The sequence below is a fragment of the Felis catus genome, chromosome C2 (assembly GCF_018350175.1).
Source record: "Felis catus isolate Fca126 chromosome C2, F.catus_Fca126_mat1.0, whole genome shotgun sequence".
NCBI classification, from domain to species: Eukaryota; Metazoa; Chordata; class Mammalia; order Carnivora; family Felidae; genus Felis; species Felis catus.
The window spans coordinates 133411528-133424800 of record NC_058376.1 but is presented as its reverse complement, the minus strand read 5'-3'; the positions used below and the strand labels follow the sequence as shown (position 1 = coordinate 133424800).

Sequence of the window (13273 nt, the reverse complement as noted above, 5' to 3'; positions counted from 1 at the left end):
GTGGCTGTCCCTCGTGGAGCCTGTGAACGGAAGGGGACTGCATTCTGGGTGGCTGAGCTGGTAGGCTGCGTGGCCGCTGTGTAAGTGAGGTGTTACTGACCTTTTACTGTTTGTCCCCCGCCAGATTCAAAGATCAAGGTGCCGTAATTTCTTCTTGTCTCCCTTCCTGCCATTTCCGATCATATCCACTTGATTCTTCTTTCCAACATCTTGCTATTCATCCCTCAGTCACATTCCTCCCGTGACCCCCTGGCCCAGGCCTGTATCGCAGGAGTAGACTGCAGTAGTGACTCCCTTCTACTGACATTCTCACCCCCTTCTTGTCTTGTGCATCTTACCAGAAAACTCATTCTTCTCCACACCAACAAGGATTGGCCTTGAGGTCTGCCATTTTGTTTCCCCTCCTTTCTTGCTCTCCCCCCTTTAATCAGAGTGGCCTCCCTTTGTCCTCCCTGCCTTTCTCTGTAGCATAATTACTGTGTCTTGACCTGTGTTAGGTAGCTCACTGTCTAGAAAGAATTAGATACATGTTGTTTCAGTTATCTTTTGCTGTGTCAAACAATCCCCTGAAGTTGGTGGCTTAATGCCTTATTTCTCATGAGTCTGTCAGTTGGCCAGACTCAGCAGAACAGTTCTTCAGTTCATGTGGTATCACCTAAGTCACTCATGTGGCTGCACCAGCTGGGAGGTTGGCTGGAAGACCCAAGATGGCTCCATTCACTTCTCAGGCACATGGAGGTGGTTGTTGGCTGGGGCATCTTGATGCATCTTTCCCTGGTCTTGCTCTCCCCCTCTATCTCATCTGAGCTGAATCCTAAGAAGGTGAAAGTGGAAGCTGCCATGCTTCCAGGCCCAGGCCTGGAAATGGCACAGCGTCACTTCAGCCACATGCTGTTGATCAAGGCAAGTCACAAGGCCAGCCTAGATTCAGTGGGAGGGGAAGTAGACCCTGCCTCTTGATGGGAAGAGTCGCATGCGCATGCAGAGATGTGAGGAGCTGGGGCAGGCAGTTTTGTAAACCAATATGCCAGTAAGTGGGCCCACAATGCCCGTGGTTGTAGGAGGAACAGAGGTATGCTTTCATTCATTCACTGTGGGCTTGCTGAATACTTACTGGATCCTGGGAGGATTTATTTTGCAAAGCTGTCCTCCAGAAAAGAAATGTGCTAGAGATGAATCTACCTGCAGGAGGCCACAAAAATCCTTGTTGCCCTGAACCCTTCTCTCCCCTGGGTGACATTTCTCCGCTGAGTAACTGGGCTGAACTTTTTAAAAATCTGGTGATGAATTCATTTGTATTTTTAAAAATAAGTTTTTTTTGTCTTCAGCTTGTTTTCTATTGGGATGCGTGTGTTTTCCTTACCAGTTTTTAAAGCTTTTTTTTTTTTTGTATGTTGAGGATTTTTAACTTCTTATTCTCATAACCTTGAATATTTAAAATACCGTTTAAAATAATATATGTTACAGTGGTTAGATTTCATGTATGTCTGTTGTGTTAATTCTTCAACTATATCATACATTCCTTGGGCTTAGAAACTCATGTTTATATTTGATAGTCTCGTGTTTTATAGGTGCTCACAGTAAGCCCTGAACTGCCTTCCTTGTTTGCAGCTGTTAAGAAGGGAGTGTGTGTATACACGTATTTACTTCAGCGTAACCGTTGCTTTGTGGGGCTGCAAGCCTTGTGTGGCAATCGGGATATGCTTCTGAAATTCTCGGCTAACAAGATGGAAGAGACTCCTGCTGTAAAAAGTGTTGATTTCTGAGGATGCTTGGTGTTTTACTTAAAAATCAGGTATGAGCTTGAGGTCAGGCTCAGAAGGAAATGAGAGAATGACTGGTTTCCTGGAAATGCCCCCTTTGTGGTTTTATCAATGAGCAGAAAGAATCCTCTGAATTCTTTTACGGGCTCCGTGAAATGACCAATTGGAAAATTTGGAGTAGACAATGCAGGAGATCTCTTCGAGCTTTATAATTCAGTAATTTTTGCAATATTCCTACGTGATATCATCAGTAAATGACTATAGAGATTTTATAGATATTACAACTTTAAAACAAAGTGAAATACTCTGACTTTTTTCACGTGAAATTCTGAAGGAGAAATGTGGTCCTCAAGCAAAAGTTTATTCCTTTGCAGTTGGGGTGGTGGGGTGATGCATTTTGAAGGCGCTCTTTTTATTTTTTTAATATGTATTTATTTGGGTGGGGGGAGAGCACAAGCCAGGGAGGGGCAGAGAGAAGGAGACAGAGGATCCGAAGCGGGCCCCGTGCTAACAGTCTGACAGCAACAAGCGCAATGTGGGGCTCAAATTCTCGAACCATGAGATCATGACCTGAGCTGAAGTCAGACGCTCAACCGCTCAACCGACTGAGCCACCCAGATGTCCCTTGAAGGCATTCTTCACTGCAGCAGCAGAACAGAGAAGGCAGAGTGTGGCTGGAAAATGAGTTTGAGGGGAGACCAGAGGTTGTGGGGGCACATCTGCTGTGTCCAGGGCCTTGAGCTCTAAAAGTGGGTGATGGGGACCATTGAAGAATTCAGAGCATCAGTGACATGGAATGATGGACATTTAAATTGCTCACTCATGGAAATGTGAGCTAAATTCTGCTTTTGCCTTTCTGCGTCTGAAAAAATCTTAGCCCTGGGGGAACCAACTGTGGGATCCTCTCAGGGAGGCCGGGGGAGCCTTTCCTTCCTCCTGAGTTTGCTTTCCTGTCCTCAGGGGAATTCGTGTTTCTTTTTTAAAGGCATGATTCCCTTATTTTTATAAGTTAGTCTTTCTCCTCTCTCTTACACCTTGCTTTGCCCTCTTCAGCCATAAATCCATTTTCTGTGGAAAAATGGGGCTCCGGAGTTGGCAAGATGGGGATGTGTCCTGCACAGCCTTCCACGTAAGATGTAATGAAAGGCTGGCTGCCCCAACAGGTCGTGTGTGTGTGTGTGTGTGTGTGTGTGTGTGTGTGTGTGTGTGTTGGTGACCTCATGATTGTGAAACTTCTAGCATCCATAATTGACATCGGTGGTAAATTGCAACCCTCATCAGATTGTACAATTTTGTGAAAAAGAAGCAAATTGCCATGCATTGTGTTAAGCAGAAGAGGGGAAAAAGAAAGATGGCATTTCAAGTCATTGTTAAGTTTGGAACTGAATTTCTTTTTTTCTTGTCTGGTTTAATATAGAGCATGCATGTGTGTGTCTGTCTGTCTGAGTTGCCATCCTTTGTTGGGGACATTTTCCCTCCAGCTCAGGGACTGCCATGATGAAAATGTCTAGCAATCAAACGGATAAAAGTTGAGCATATTCTCCAGGATTCTTTTCATTATTTGGCCTTACATGTTCATTTTCTGAGCAATGGCAGATACCCTCTATGAAATATTAAGGCCTCTTACCTCACAGTGGCATCCTTGAATACTTGCCTTCTAGTATTTATTTGTTTCAGCAGATCTCCAAGGTGACTGCTGAAATCCCCCAAATATTCCAGAGATAAAAGGGCCCTTACTTATATATGGTAGGACTCCTCCTTTTGCCATGCCGGGACTGTCTGGTTCAGACTCCTCTCCCTCTGCTTGTTGTGTTCATCTTAAAAAATGATTATAATAAGGGGCGCCTGGGTGGCGCAGTCAGTTAAGCGTCCGACTTCAGCCAGGTTGCGATCTCGCGGTCCGTGAGTTCGAGCCCCACGTCGGGCTCTGGGCTGATGGCTCGGAGCCTGGAGCCTGTTTCTGATTCTGTGTCTCCCTCTCTCTCTGCCCCTCCCCCGTTCATGCTCTGTCTCTCTCTGTCCCAAAAATAAATAAACGTTGAAAAAAAAAATGATTATAATAAATCTTGTGATGGGGAGCAAATTAGCAGAAGAGTAGCAAGGTGGCTAGGGTAAACATCAGGAAAACTTTGATGCAGTCTTCTGTCTCAAGTTAACTTGCAGGTCACTGAAAGTGTGCAAGCCTCAGCTTCCTCTGTATAAAACAGGGGCTGGCAAATTTTTTCTGTAAAGGGAAAGATAGTAGATATTTTGGGGTTTGGGGGCACTGTGGTCTCACAGCTACTCACCTCTGCCATTGTCATGCAAAAGCAGTTCCAGACAATATGTAAGTGAATGGGTGTGGCTGCGATCCAATAAAAATTCACCAGAACAGGCAAGAGACTGGACTTGGCTTGCAGGCCCTAGTTGGCCAAGCCTTGTCTAAAAAATTGGAGTAATAAATACTTCCCTGTTTTTCTTCCCCATGGGTTTATAAGGGGGAAATTAAATACTGTAGTGAAAGCACTTTGAAAAATACAAAGGAGAGATTTCTGCTTCTAGGTAAGATTGAGTAGTTTGAAGCATCCTGGTGATCCCAAGAAGAACAAGAAAAGCAAAGCCATGTAAAATATGCGTGCGCGTGCGCACACACACACACACACACACACACACACACACACACGACATACACACAATGTTCTGTTTAAAAGCACCTGAGAGGCATTGAAACAATGAGGACTGGGTGGGGAGTGCTGAGATGTCAGGAAGGGGAGATGAGGAGGAGATGAGCAGACAGACCTGTAGCTACTGTATCCCTGGGGGCATTTCTGGTGCCAAGTGCTGGCAAGGGACTGGAAATCCAGGCTTTGCCTGGCTGGAGCATTGCTGCTCTGGGAAAGGAAAACTGGCAGAGCTTTTGCTGGTCTCCTCGGATGGGACTGGAGAGACAAAATTGGGAAGTCAGCTAAGTTTTCCCCTCAAGATGGTTGCTGAATTCTGAAGTTGCATGAACTAGGAGGTTGGAAGGCTAATCTGAAAGTCTCTAGGGGCACCTGGATGGCCCAGTCAGTTGAGCCTCTGACTCTTGATTTTGGCGCAAGTCATGATCTCAGGGTCATATGATTGAGCCCTATGTTGGGCTCTGCATTGAGTGTGGAGCCTGCCTGACATTCTTTCTCTCCCTCCCTGCCCCTCCCCTGCTCGTGTGTGTGCTCTCTCTCTCTCAAATAAAATAGGGGCACCTGGGTGGTTCAGTCGGTTAAGTGTCCCACTCTTGATTTCCTCTCTCTCTCCTCTCTCCTCCCTGCCCCTCCCCCATGCGCTCTCTCTCTATTTTTCTCAAAATAAAGTTTAAAAAAAGTATTTAAATAACATAAAATAAAATAGTATGAAAAGAAAGCTTCTGAATGGCAGAAGGGACATTGAGCAGTCATGGTGCTAAGAAGATAAAGAAAAGCATTCAAAACCTCCTTTGGGAAGTTGGGAGAGTGAACATACCAGGCTCTCAGTTGAAAGCCTTGGTGGGCCACGTCCTGGGAACAGGAGCAAACCGGGGAAAGTTCGGTGCCGTTCCCGTCCCTCATTGGCTCAGGTGTTCAACCTCCTCCTCCACCCCAGCTCCATCTGCCAACAGAAGAGAGAGCCATCTCCTGAGGAAGGCAACTTCATCAGAAGTCTCTTGGGGCGCCTGGGTGGCGCAGTCAGTTAAGCGTCCGACTTCAGCCAGGTCCCGATCTCTCGGTCCGTGAGTTCGAGCCCCGCGTCGGGCTCTGGGCTGATGGCTCAGAGCCTGGAGCCTGTTTCTGATTCTGTGTCTCCCTCTCTCTCTGCTCCTCCCCCGTTCATGCTCTGTCTCTCTCTGTCCCAAAAATAAAATAAAACGTTGAAAAGAAAATTAAAAAAAAAAAAAAAAGAAGTCTCTTCAGTTGTTTTATAGTTTTAGTGGTGTCTAGTATCACTAAAAAATTATTGGGAATGCCAATTTTTTGGAAATGCCACCCAGAAAAACAAGAGAGAAACAGAAAATGTAAAAAGACTCACAGGCGATCCAGAATTTGCCAGTTAGATTTAGCAAAAACAATTTTAATAACTGTGACTCATATGTTCGAGAAAATTTTTGAATGGGGAAAATAGGTGAAAAGATAGAAAATTTCAACAGAGAATTGGAATCTACAAAGACTCAAGTGGGCATTCTACTAGTGGGGAAATACCTGAAATAAGAACTCAGTGGAAAGAGCCTACATAGAAGAGGACAAAGAAGAGTGAATGGAAGGAAGGTTAATGGGAATTTTCCAAACTGAAGCACAGAGAAGGAAAAGTGGAACATACAAAATAGAACATAAGGGAAGTAGGATACCATGAAAGGTCTACTATACGTATAATTGGATTCTCAGAAGGCGACAGGGAGAGGATGGGACAGAAGCAGTATTTGAAGAGAAGATGGCTATGAATTTTCCCCAAACTTACAAGAGCTAGCTACCCACAGATTCAAGAAGATGTGAAAATACAAAGAAAAAAACATAAGGTGCTGAATGGCTAAGGATGTCGTTTAAAAACAGGTGATTTAGGGGTGCCCGGGTAGCTCAGTCGGTTAAGTGTCTGACTCTTGATCTCGGTTCAGGTCATGATCTCACGGTTCAAGAGTTGAGTTGAGCCCCGTGTGCTCATCTGTGCTGATGCTGCCGAGCCTGCTTGGGATTCTGTCTCCCTCTCTCTGCTCCTCCCCTGGTCGCTTGCTGTCTCTCTCTCTCAAAATAAATAAATAAATAAAAACAAAACCAAAAACTAAGGATTCACTGACATTTTATTTTTTATAAGAAAATTTTTTTTAACGTTTATTTATTTTTGAGAAGAGAGAGAGCATGAGTGGGGGAGGAGAAAGGAAGGGAGACACAGAATCTGAAACAGGCTCCAGGCTCTGAGCTGTCAGCACAGAGCCCGATGTGGGGCTCAAACTCACAGACCACAAGATCGTGACCTGAGCTGAAGTCGGACGCTTAACCGACTGAGTCACACAGGCGCCCCTCAATCCACTGACATTTTGGATTACTATTACTGGTGGATGAGACCCATTTACAGGATGAACCTCCAGCCTCAGGCTTAACGCGTTTGTTTCCCTAAACCCTGTCCTCCAACCAAACCTGTTTATTTTTTTTCTCCCGAGTTTTCCTGCTTCTCTGTTTTTGTCAAGCACAATCCCTAACACCAGCCCTTGGCCATTTCCCACTTCTGGGCACCCTTACCTAGTCATGGTCATTGTTAACATTATCAAGACACAGTTTTAAGGTCAGACAAGAGCCATATCTGTTTGGGTGGGATATTAGTTACTAGGGCTGCTGTAACAAACGCCCCTGAACATGGTATCTTAAAGCAGCAGAAATGTATTCTCTCACAGTTCCAGAGGCCAGGAGTCTGAAATCAAGGGGACGGGGCCACACTCCCTCTGGAGTCTCTAGGGGGAGACCTGTGTCTTCCCTCTTCAGTTTCTGGCAGTTATCAGCATTGCTTGGTTTGGAACTGCAGCTCCCTGTGCTCTGTCTTCACATTGCTTCTGCTCTGTGTGTCTGTGCTATGTTCTGTGTGTCTGTCTCCAAACTCCCTCTGCGTCTCTCTCATAAAGACATATGTGATTGCATTTAGGGTCCACTTAGATAAACTCCTTTTCTCAGGATCGTAACTTAATCACATCTCACCATATAAGGTACTATACGCAGGTCCTGGGGATTAGAAGGGGGACATATCTTTTTGAGCTCATTAAACACAGTGATATTCTAGCAGTAATAATATTAAGTGCTTAAGAATGATAGTGCATGCCAAGAACTTGCAAAGTACATTTCATGCATTATCTCATTTAGTTTTATACCAAGTATATAAGGTAGGAGCCATCATTACTATCTTTGTACAGATGAAAACTCTCAGGCTCAGAGAAATGAATACTTACCAAGGTCACCTGGCAGCTATGAATTGGGAGAGCCAAAATTTGAACCCAACCATTTGGGCTTTGGAGCTCCTTCACGTAACTGCTCTGAGTCAGTAGCTGGGTTTTCAGTTAGACTGCTTCCAGTAAATGGCTTTTAGACTGGGTACTTTCTAGCTCTAAAATCGTATGGTCCTCTGAGATTTTGTCAGAAAAAAACAAAAACACTTCAAACCTGTGTTATTTAGAGTATACAAATTTTAATGTGGCAGACAATGGAGAGAATTTGCTTATTATGCTCACAGAAGAAGAAGCCGATGTGAATTTGCTGTTGTGCATTTTGATATTTGCTGATGGTGGAGGTGTTCTGGAAGAAAAAATTATTCTGGACTCGCAGGCCAAGTCTATACCATCTGAGTGAATTGAGGTAATTGCTCAGATTATTTAGAGCCTGCCTGCCAGATAATTGAGGTAAATGGGGTTATTAATTTGAAGTAGCTAGGTAATTGGGTCTGCCTCCCTTCTATAATGTAAACATGGTCACATTGTGTAATTCTATAATTGGTTGAAAGCGTTCTCTCTATTCTTTCTCTTGAAGCACCTGCTATTGTCTGCAGCCTGGCCATTGGGTTACAGTGTATTAGATTATTACAGACAAACCCCAGTACGTAGCTTGGGTTGCCTGGTGAAAAATGCATACATATATGTGTGTGTATTTATTTCTGTGTGTGTATGGTGTATACATTTTTAATTAAAAATGGGAATATAGGGAGTATTTTAAGGTTTGTTTATTTGTGATAATTCATGCGAGAGATTTACAGAAATGTGTGTGTCAAAGGTATCACCTTAGAGTCTATTTGAGGAGATGGTCTCTCCTTATTATAAGAGGGTTTTTTTCATTGAACCTTACTGTAATGTCTATATTGAAATCACCCAAGTAAGTTATCATGGCAGAGCCTAATCCTCATCAAAAATGGTCAAAGGAAAACTGGGTTCAGTTCATCAGCTTCTGCCTAAACGTTGCCTGATGGGATCTATGTTGTGGTTTTGCCATTGGATTAGAGACATTTGACTCGATCCAAGGTATGCTTGCACTGGCCTGTGTTGTCGCTGTACCGGGCTGCCTGAAAGGCCTCCATGGGCCTTTTCAGATCCCTTTCCAAATGACTGACTAGTGTGTTCTTAGACTTCTCCAATTTATAGTGGGGCCAAGCCTGCTTTGTCTGGCATTTTGTCTGAGAAGTCTGGCTATTCTAGAGTAGGGGCTGCCTTACAAAGGATAAGAAATTCTGGGGTGAGTGGGTGGGAGGGAGTGGACCAGGGTCACAGCTGCAGAGGCCACATGTCTCAGATGTTCTGAAACCTCCTGATTTTAAATATTCTTTCTGGCTTTAGACTGTACCTCCTGCATTTTGGCTTGGAAAAGGAGGCTTAAGAGATGGTCTGCTCATACGTCTTTCACATTTGTTATTTGTGTAACAGGCCTTTGATATGATACTTTCACCGAAGCCAAAAAAGGAGAAAACTGGGAAGAAAATTTCAGTTAAAAAAAATGTAATCCCCACCCAACCTCTGATTGAAATGTGAGGTTTTGATCTTGGCCAGTGGTGTTGGTGGTTGACATCACTGATCCGATTATTCTATTTCCTGCCTCACGTCGCTTGCCCAGATGTGATCCAGAGAGGATGAGGGCTGTTCAGACAAAAGTGGGCTCAGCAAATTCAGATGAAGTGTCCACCTGTGCCTCCTGAAGTCTTCCCTCTGGGCTGTGAGTTGATTTACAAACTTAATGGGCCTTGGGGGAAGAAAAAATGAAGAGGAATTTGTTCCTCAAATGAAAACCAAATATGGTTAAAAAAAAAAAAAAGCTGCATGCAACTTATCCTCCCAGCCTCCAGTAAATGTACGGATATCAAAACAACACTCATTAGATAAAAATCACATTGGAAAAAGAGAAATCGAGACGATTTTGGTGTTTTGCAGGGCCAGAAGAATCCACATAATTTACTTTCTCCGCAACGTATGTATTACATACTGCATTATCTGGTTGTGTATAATATTTCATGTGTGATACCCGGATCATCTCTAAAACTAATAAACATTCAGACCAAAGCCATGTCCACATACAGTATTGAAATGAACCAATCATTTGGAAAGTTCACATTCTCAAAAATATCTTGGCTTTGGTTATCTGAGAAGAAAAGAATCACATTGAATTTGTTTCTTTGTTTGACAAACAACTAAAAGTTGCAGTAACAACAAAAAAAAGTTAAACCTCTTTCAAAACCTATTAGCTATAAATCTTAGAGCTTACTTTTCTCCAGCATTTAAACAAACAATGGCCAACATTCCTATGGTAATGTGCTCACTCTTCGTCCTTTGTCTAACAAAGTCATTATAGAAGTAATGGATAGCTACTCAGGCAAGGGAATTCTGGGCATGGACTAGAGTTTTTAAGAAAATTTTTAGGAGAATTCTGAGTATAGATTTAAGTTTGATTTTTAATTTTCACTCTTTTGACATATGGGAAAATGAAATCAGTCTTTCATAAGAATAAGGCTCTTCCTGTAAGAGTTTAGATGGCTGAAATACTTTGTGGACATTTCTTAGACTTTTCTGGTTCGTGAAGACTTACTTCATTTGGTAGAAGTCCTGGTTGGTAACGTTAGAGAATTTATGAAACTGAGCATTATATTTTCAGTGTTTCATCAGATTTTTGTATTTCCAATGTGCTTTAAAAAAACGTGAACAAACTCACTATACCTTTGTATAAAATAAGAGTAACTCTGGCCTTAGACACTCTCCAAAGGAAACTAAAGTTTATGGAAATTAGCTGTGGTTTTGAGAATTATTTTGGCGTCTTTGTGCTTTTAGTTTGTTGTGTATGCATCTGAGTTTTTAGTTACTGGAATCTGACATCTAAATAAGAGGCTGTTACTATGATATGTAAATAGAATGTATGGGTCGAAATGCTTGTCATTATGGATGTTGAAAGGACAATTTACGATTTACAAAGACGGAAAAGCTCAATAAAGATCTGTATTGAAGAGCTGGTGCAATAGGAAAGCTGATAGATGGGCTTCTTGTGGGTGAACAGAATCAATGACAAGCGAAAGGAAAAATTCACTTCACTGGTAGGGAAAATGATTTCCAAATGTCAGCAAGGACAGTACTTTCTTCCTTCCCTGTGCCCTAGCCTGGGCTAAGGACCTGAGGCCCCGGCACCGTAACATGACTGGACTTGAATAATTCAGCAGGATGCTGTATTAATTAATACAGTAGAATGCATGCTGTATCGATCTATTTCCATGGCTCCTGCCTCCACTAGGCCGTGTAAGCCCCTGTTGGCCAGGCACCTTGTCAGGCTGCTTTTTTTCCCTTCCTGGCACCTAGTACAAGCCTGGTACATGGTAGGCGCTCAAAAAATGCCCAATGAATTAAGTTTTAATGATAAAAAACTTCTTTTTGTAAGAATTATTTATGTGTTCATCTTATTCTGCACATTTCAACCCACCATGAAATTAGTAGTTTAATTTTTGTTTCAGGCAGCGTTTACCATTTTCAATCAGAAGGACTGAAACAAAAAAGTAAAATCTTATTTTAAATTCACAGAATTAAATAATGGGTGACATTTTTATTTTTCTGGGCTTTTTTTTGTGTGTGTGTGTGTGTAAGTTTATAAAGCTTCTACTTCTGAACTTTGAGCTTAAAACTGCCCTGAGACTTCTGAGGCACCTTGTGTATTATAAAAGAAGGTGTAATAATAACTGGTATTTATTGGGCATTTACTCTGTCTTAGGCATCTAACTCTTTCGGCTTCTATAAAGATTCTACCAGGCAAATACAGTTATTGTCCCCCCCTTTTTTAAAAAAAATTATTTATTTATTTTTAAGTTTATTTTGTTTAGAGAGAGAGAGGGAGGAGGGAGAGAACAGGTGGAGAGGGGCAGAGAGACAGGGGAGACAGAGAATCCAAAGCAGGCTTCAGGCTCTGAGCTGTCAGCACAGAGCCCAGCCTGGGGCTTGAACCCACGAACTCTGAGATCATGACCTGACTGACTGAGCCACCCAGGCGCCCCTATTGTCCTTTTTTATGCTTGGGGAAACAGAGGCACGAAGAGATTTAAATGACTCACCCGATGTCTTTCAGCAAGTGGCCAAAGCCAGGGTCTGAGCCCAGGGAGTCTCCCTCCACATCTGCTTTCCTAACCACGAAGGTACACTGCCCCTGGGAGGGAGTGGCTGACCTGCACACAGTGTTTGTTGAACGGACTGAGTTGAACCAGACAGGCCCGTCCCTTGGTGGAGACATGGCATAACCCTGGGTAGAAGCAGTAAGTCATGTGTACTAGTGGAGACCATAAAACAAATGTGGTGAACTGTAAAAGATTAAAGAGCTAGTTTTCCTGTCATTCTCCCAGAAAGTTTCACACGTACTTGTCAAAGTTCTTATAGAGCTGGCATCTGCCAATTTGTAAACTTTTTATTGACTCATAATACACATAGAGTGTTTTGTTTTTATGAGGGAAGTGGTGCTTGAAACAGTCGACATCTCTGTGTCAGCCAGACATGACTCTGGCAGTTCTCAGAGTGTGGTCTGTGGACCCCGGGGAGCTCCTAAGGGCAAAACTCTTTTCAAAGTAATATTAAGATTTTTTTTTTTTTTTTTTTTTTGCTTTTTTTCAGTCTTATTCTCTCATAAGCGCACAATGGGGTTTTCCAGAGGCTACGTGATGTATGATGTATCGCTAATTATGTGTGCTTGGATATACTGGTTTTAAAAATGTCTTAGTTTGGGGGCGCCTGGGGTAGCTCGTTCGGCTAAGCCTCCAGCTTCGGCTCAGGTCATGATTTCGCGGTCCGTGAGTTCGAGCCCCGCGTCGGGCTCTGTGCTGACAGCTCAGAGCCTGGAGCCTGCTTCAGATTCTGTGTTTCCCTCTCTCTCTGCCCCTTCTCTGCTCATTCATTCTGTCTCTTTCTCTCTCTCTCAAAAAATAAATAAACATTAAGAAAATAATAAAATAAAAATGTCTTAGTTTTAAGTTTTCCAATAAAATAAATATCAATAGATATAACCCACATAAACAAACCTCTTAGGGAGTCCTCAACAATTTCTTCCGTGAAAAGCCATTCTGAGACCCTTTTTTCTGAGTTTGTTCAATAGATGGTGTTTACTGGTTGTTGTTTTTTTTTTTAATAATAACTGTATCCCAAATACACCTGAGTTTGTAATCCCTTTCCAATGTGCAAGAAGTTGGGTAAGATGAAATTTGCCTTAGAAAGATAAACCATTCTTCTTTTTGAGCTACCTTGCATCTTTTAGGGTACTCCCAAAGCCCTGAGCCACTTATTTCCTGAAAGAAAAGGTATTATTTCTACCTTGGTTCTCCAAAGATTGGGTCTTCATTCTAACTTGCTGAGCATTATTTGAGAAAGGACAGCCCCAGCTACTGTACTTGTTAATAAGGCAGCCCGCTGAGTGCCAGAATCCATTTTTTCTGTGTGATCAAAACTAAGCTGCATTTCTCCTTCCTGTCATTTCACCCACTCTGCTTCGAGGTTTTAAGAATTAGCTGTTCAAAGATTAAGTGCCCTTAATCAGTTCATCTTCCAT

The 13273-nt window shown here is 42.7% G+C and overlaps 1 protein-coding gene across 4 annotated transcripts in view; it reads left to right on the top strand.

Moving 5' to 3' along the window:
* Positions 1-13273, top strand: part of RFTN1 (raftlin, lipid raft linker 1) — a 207836-nt gene that overhangs the window by 46832 nt on the left and 147731 nt on the right. The window contains exon 1 of one of the 4 annotated variants that reach the window (XM_045037652.1): positions 9289-9427. The exons of the other annotated variants lie outside the window; for them this stretch is intronic. Within the exon in view, the coding sequence (XP_044893587.1) occupies positions 9385-9427 (43 nt within the window). The 5' untranslated portion in view covers positions 9289-9384. Of the gene's footprint in view, positions 1-9288; positions 9428-13273 lie in introns of those variants that run through there. 4 annotated transcript variants of the gene reach the window in all.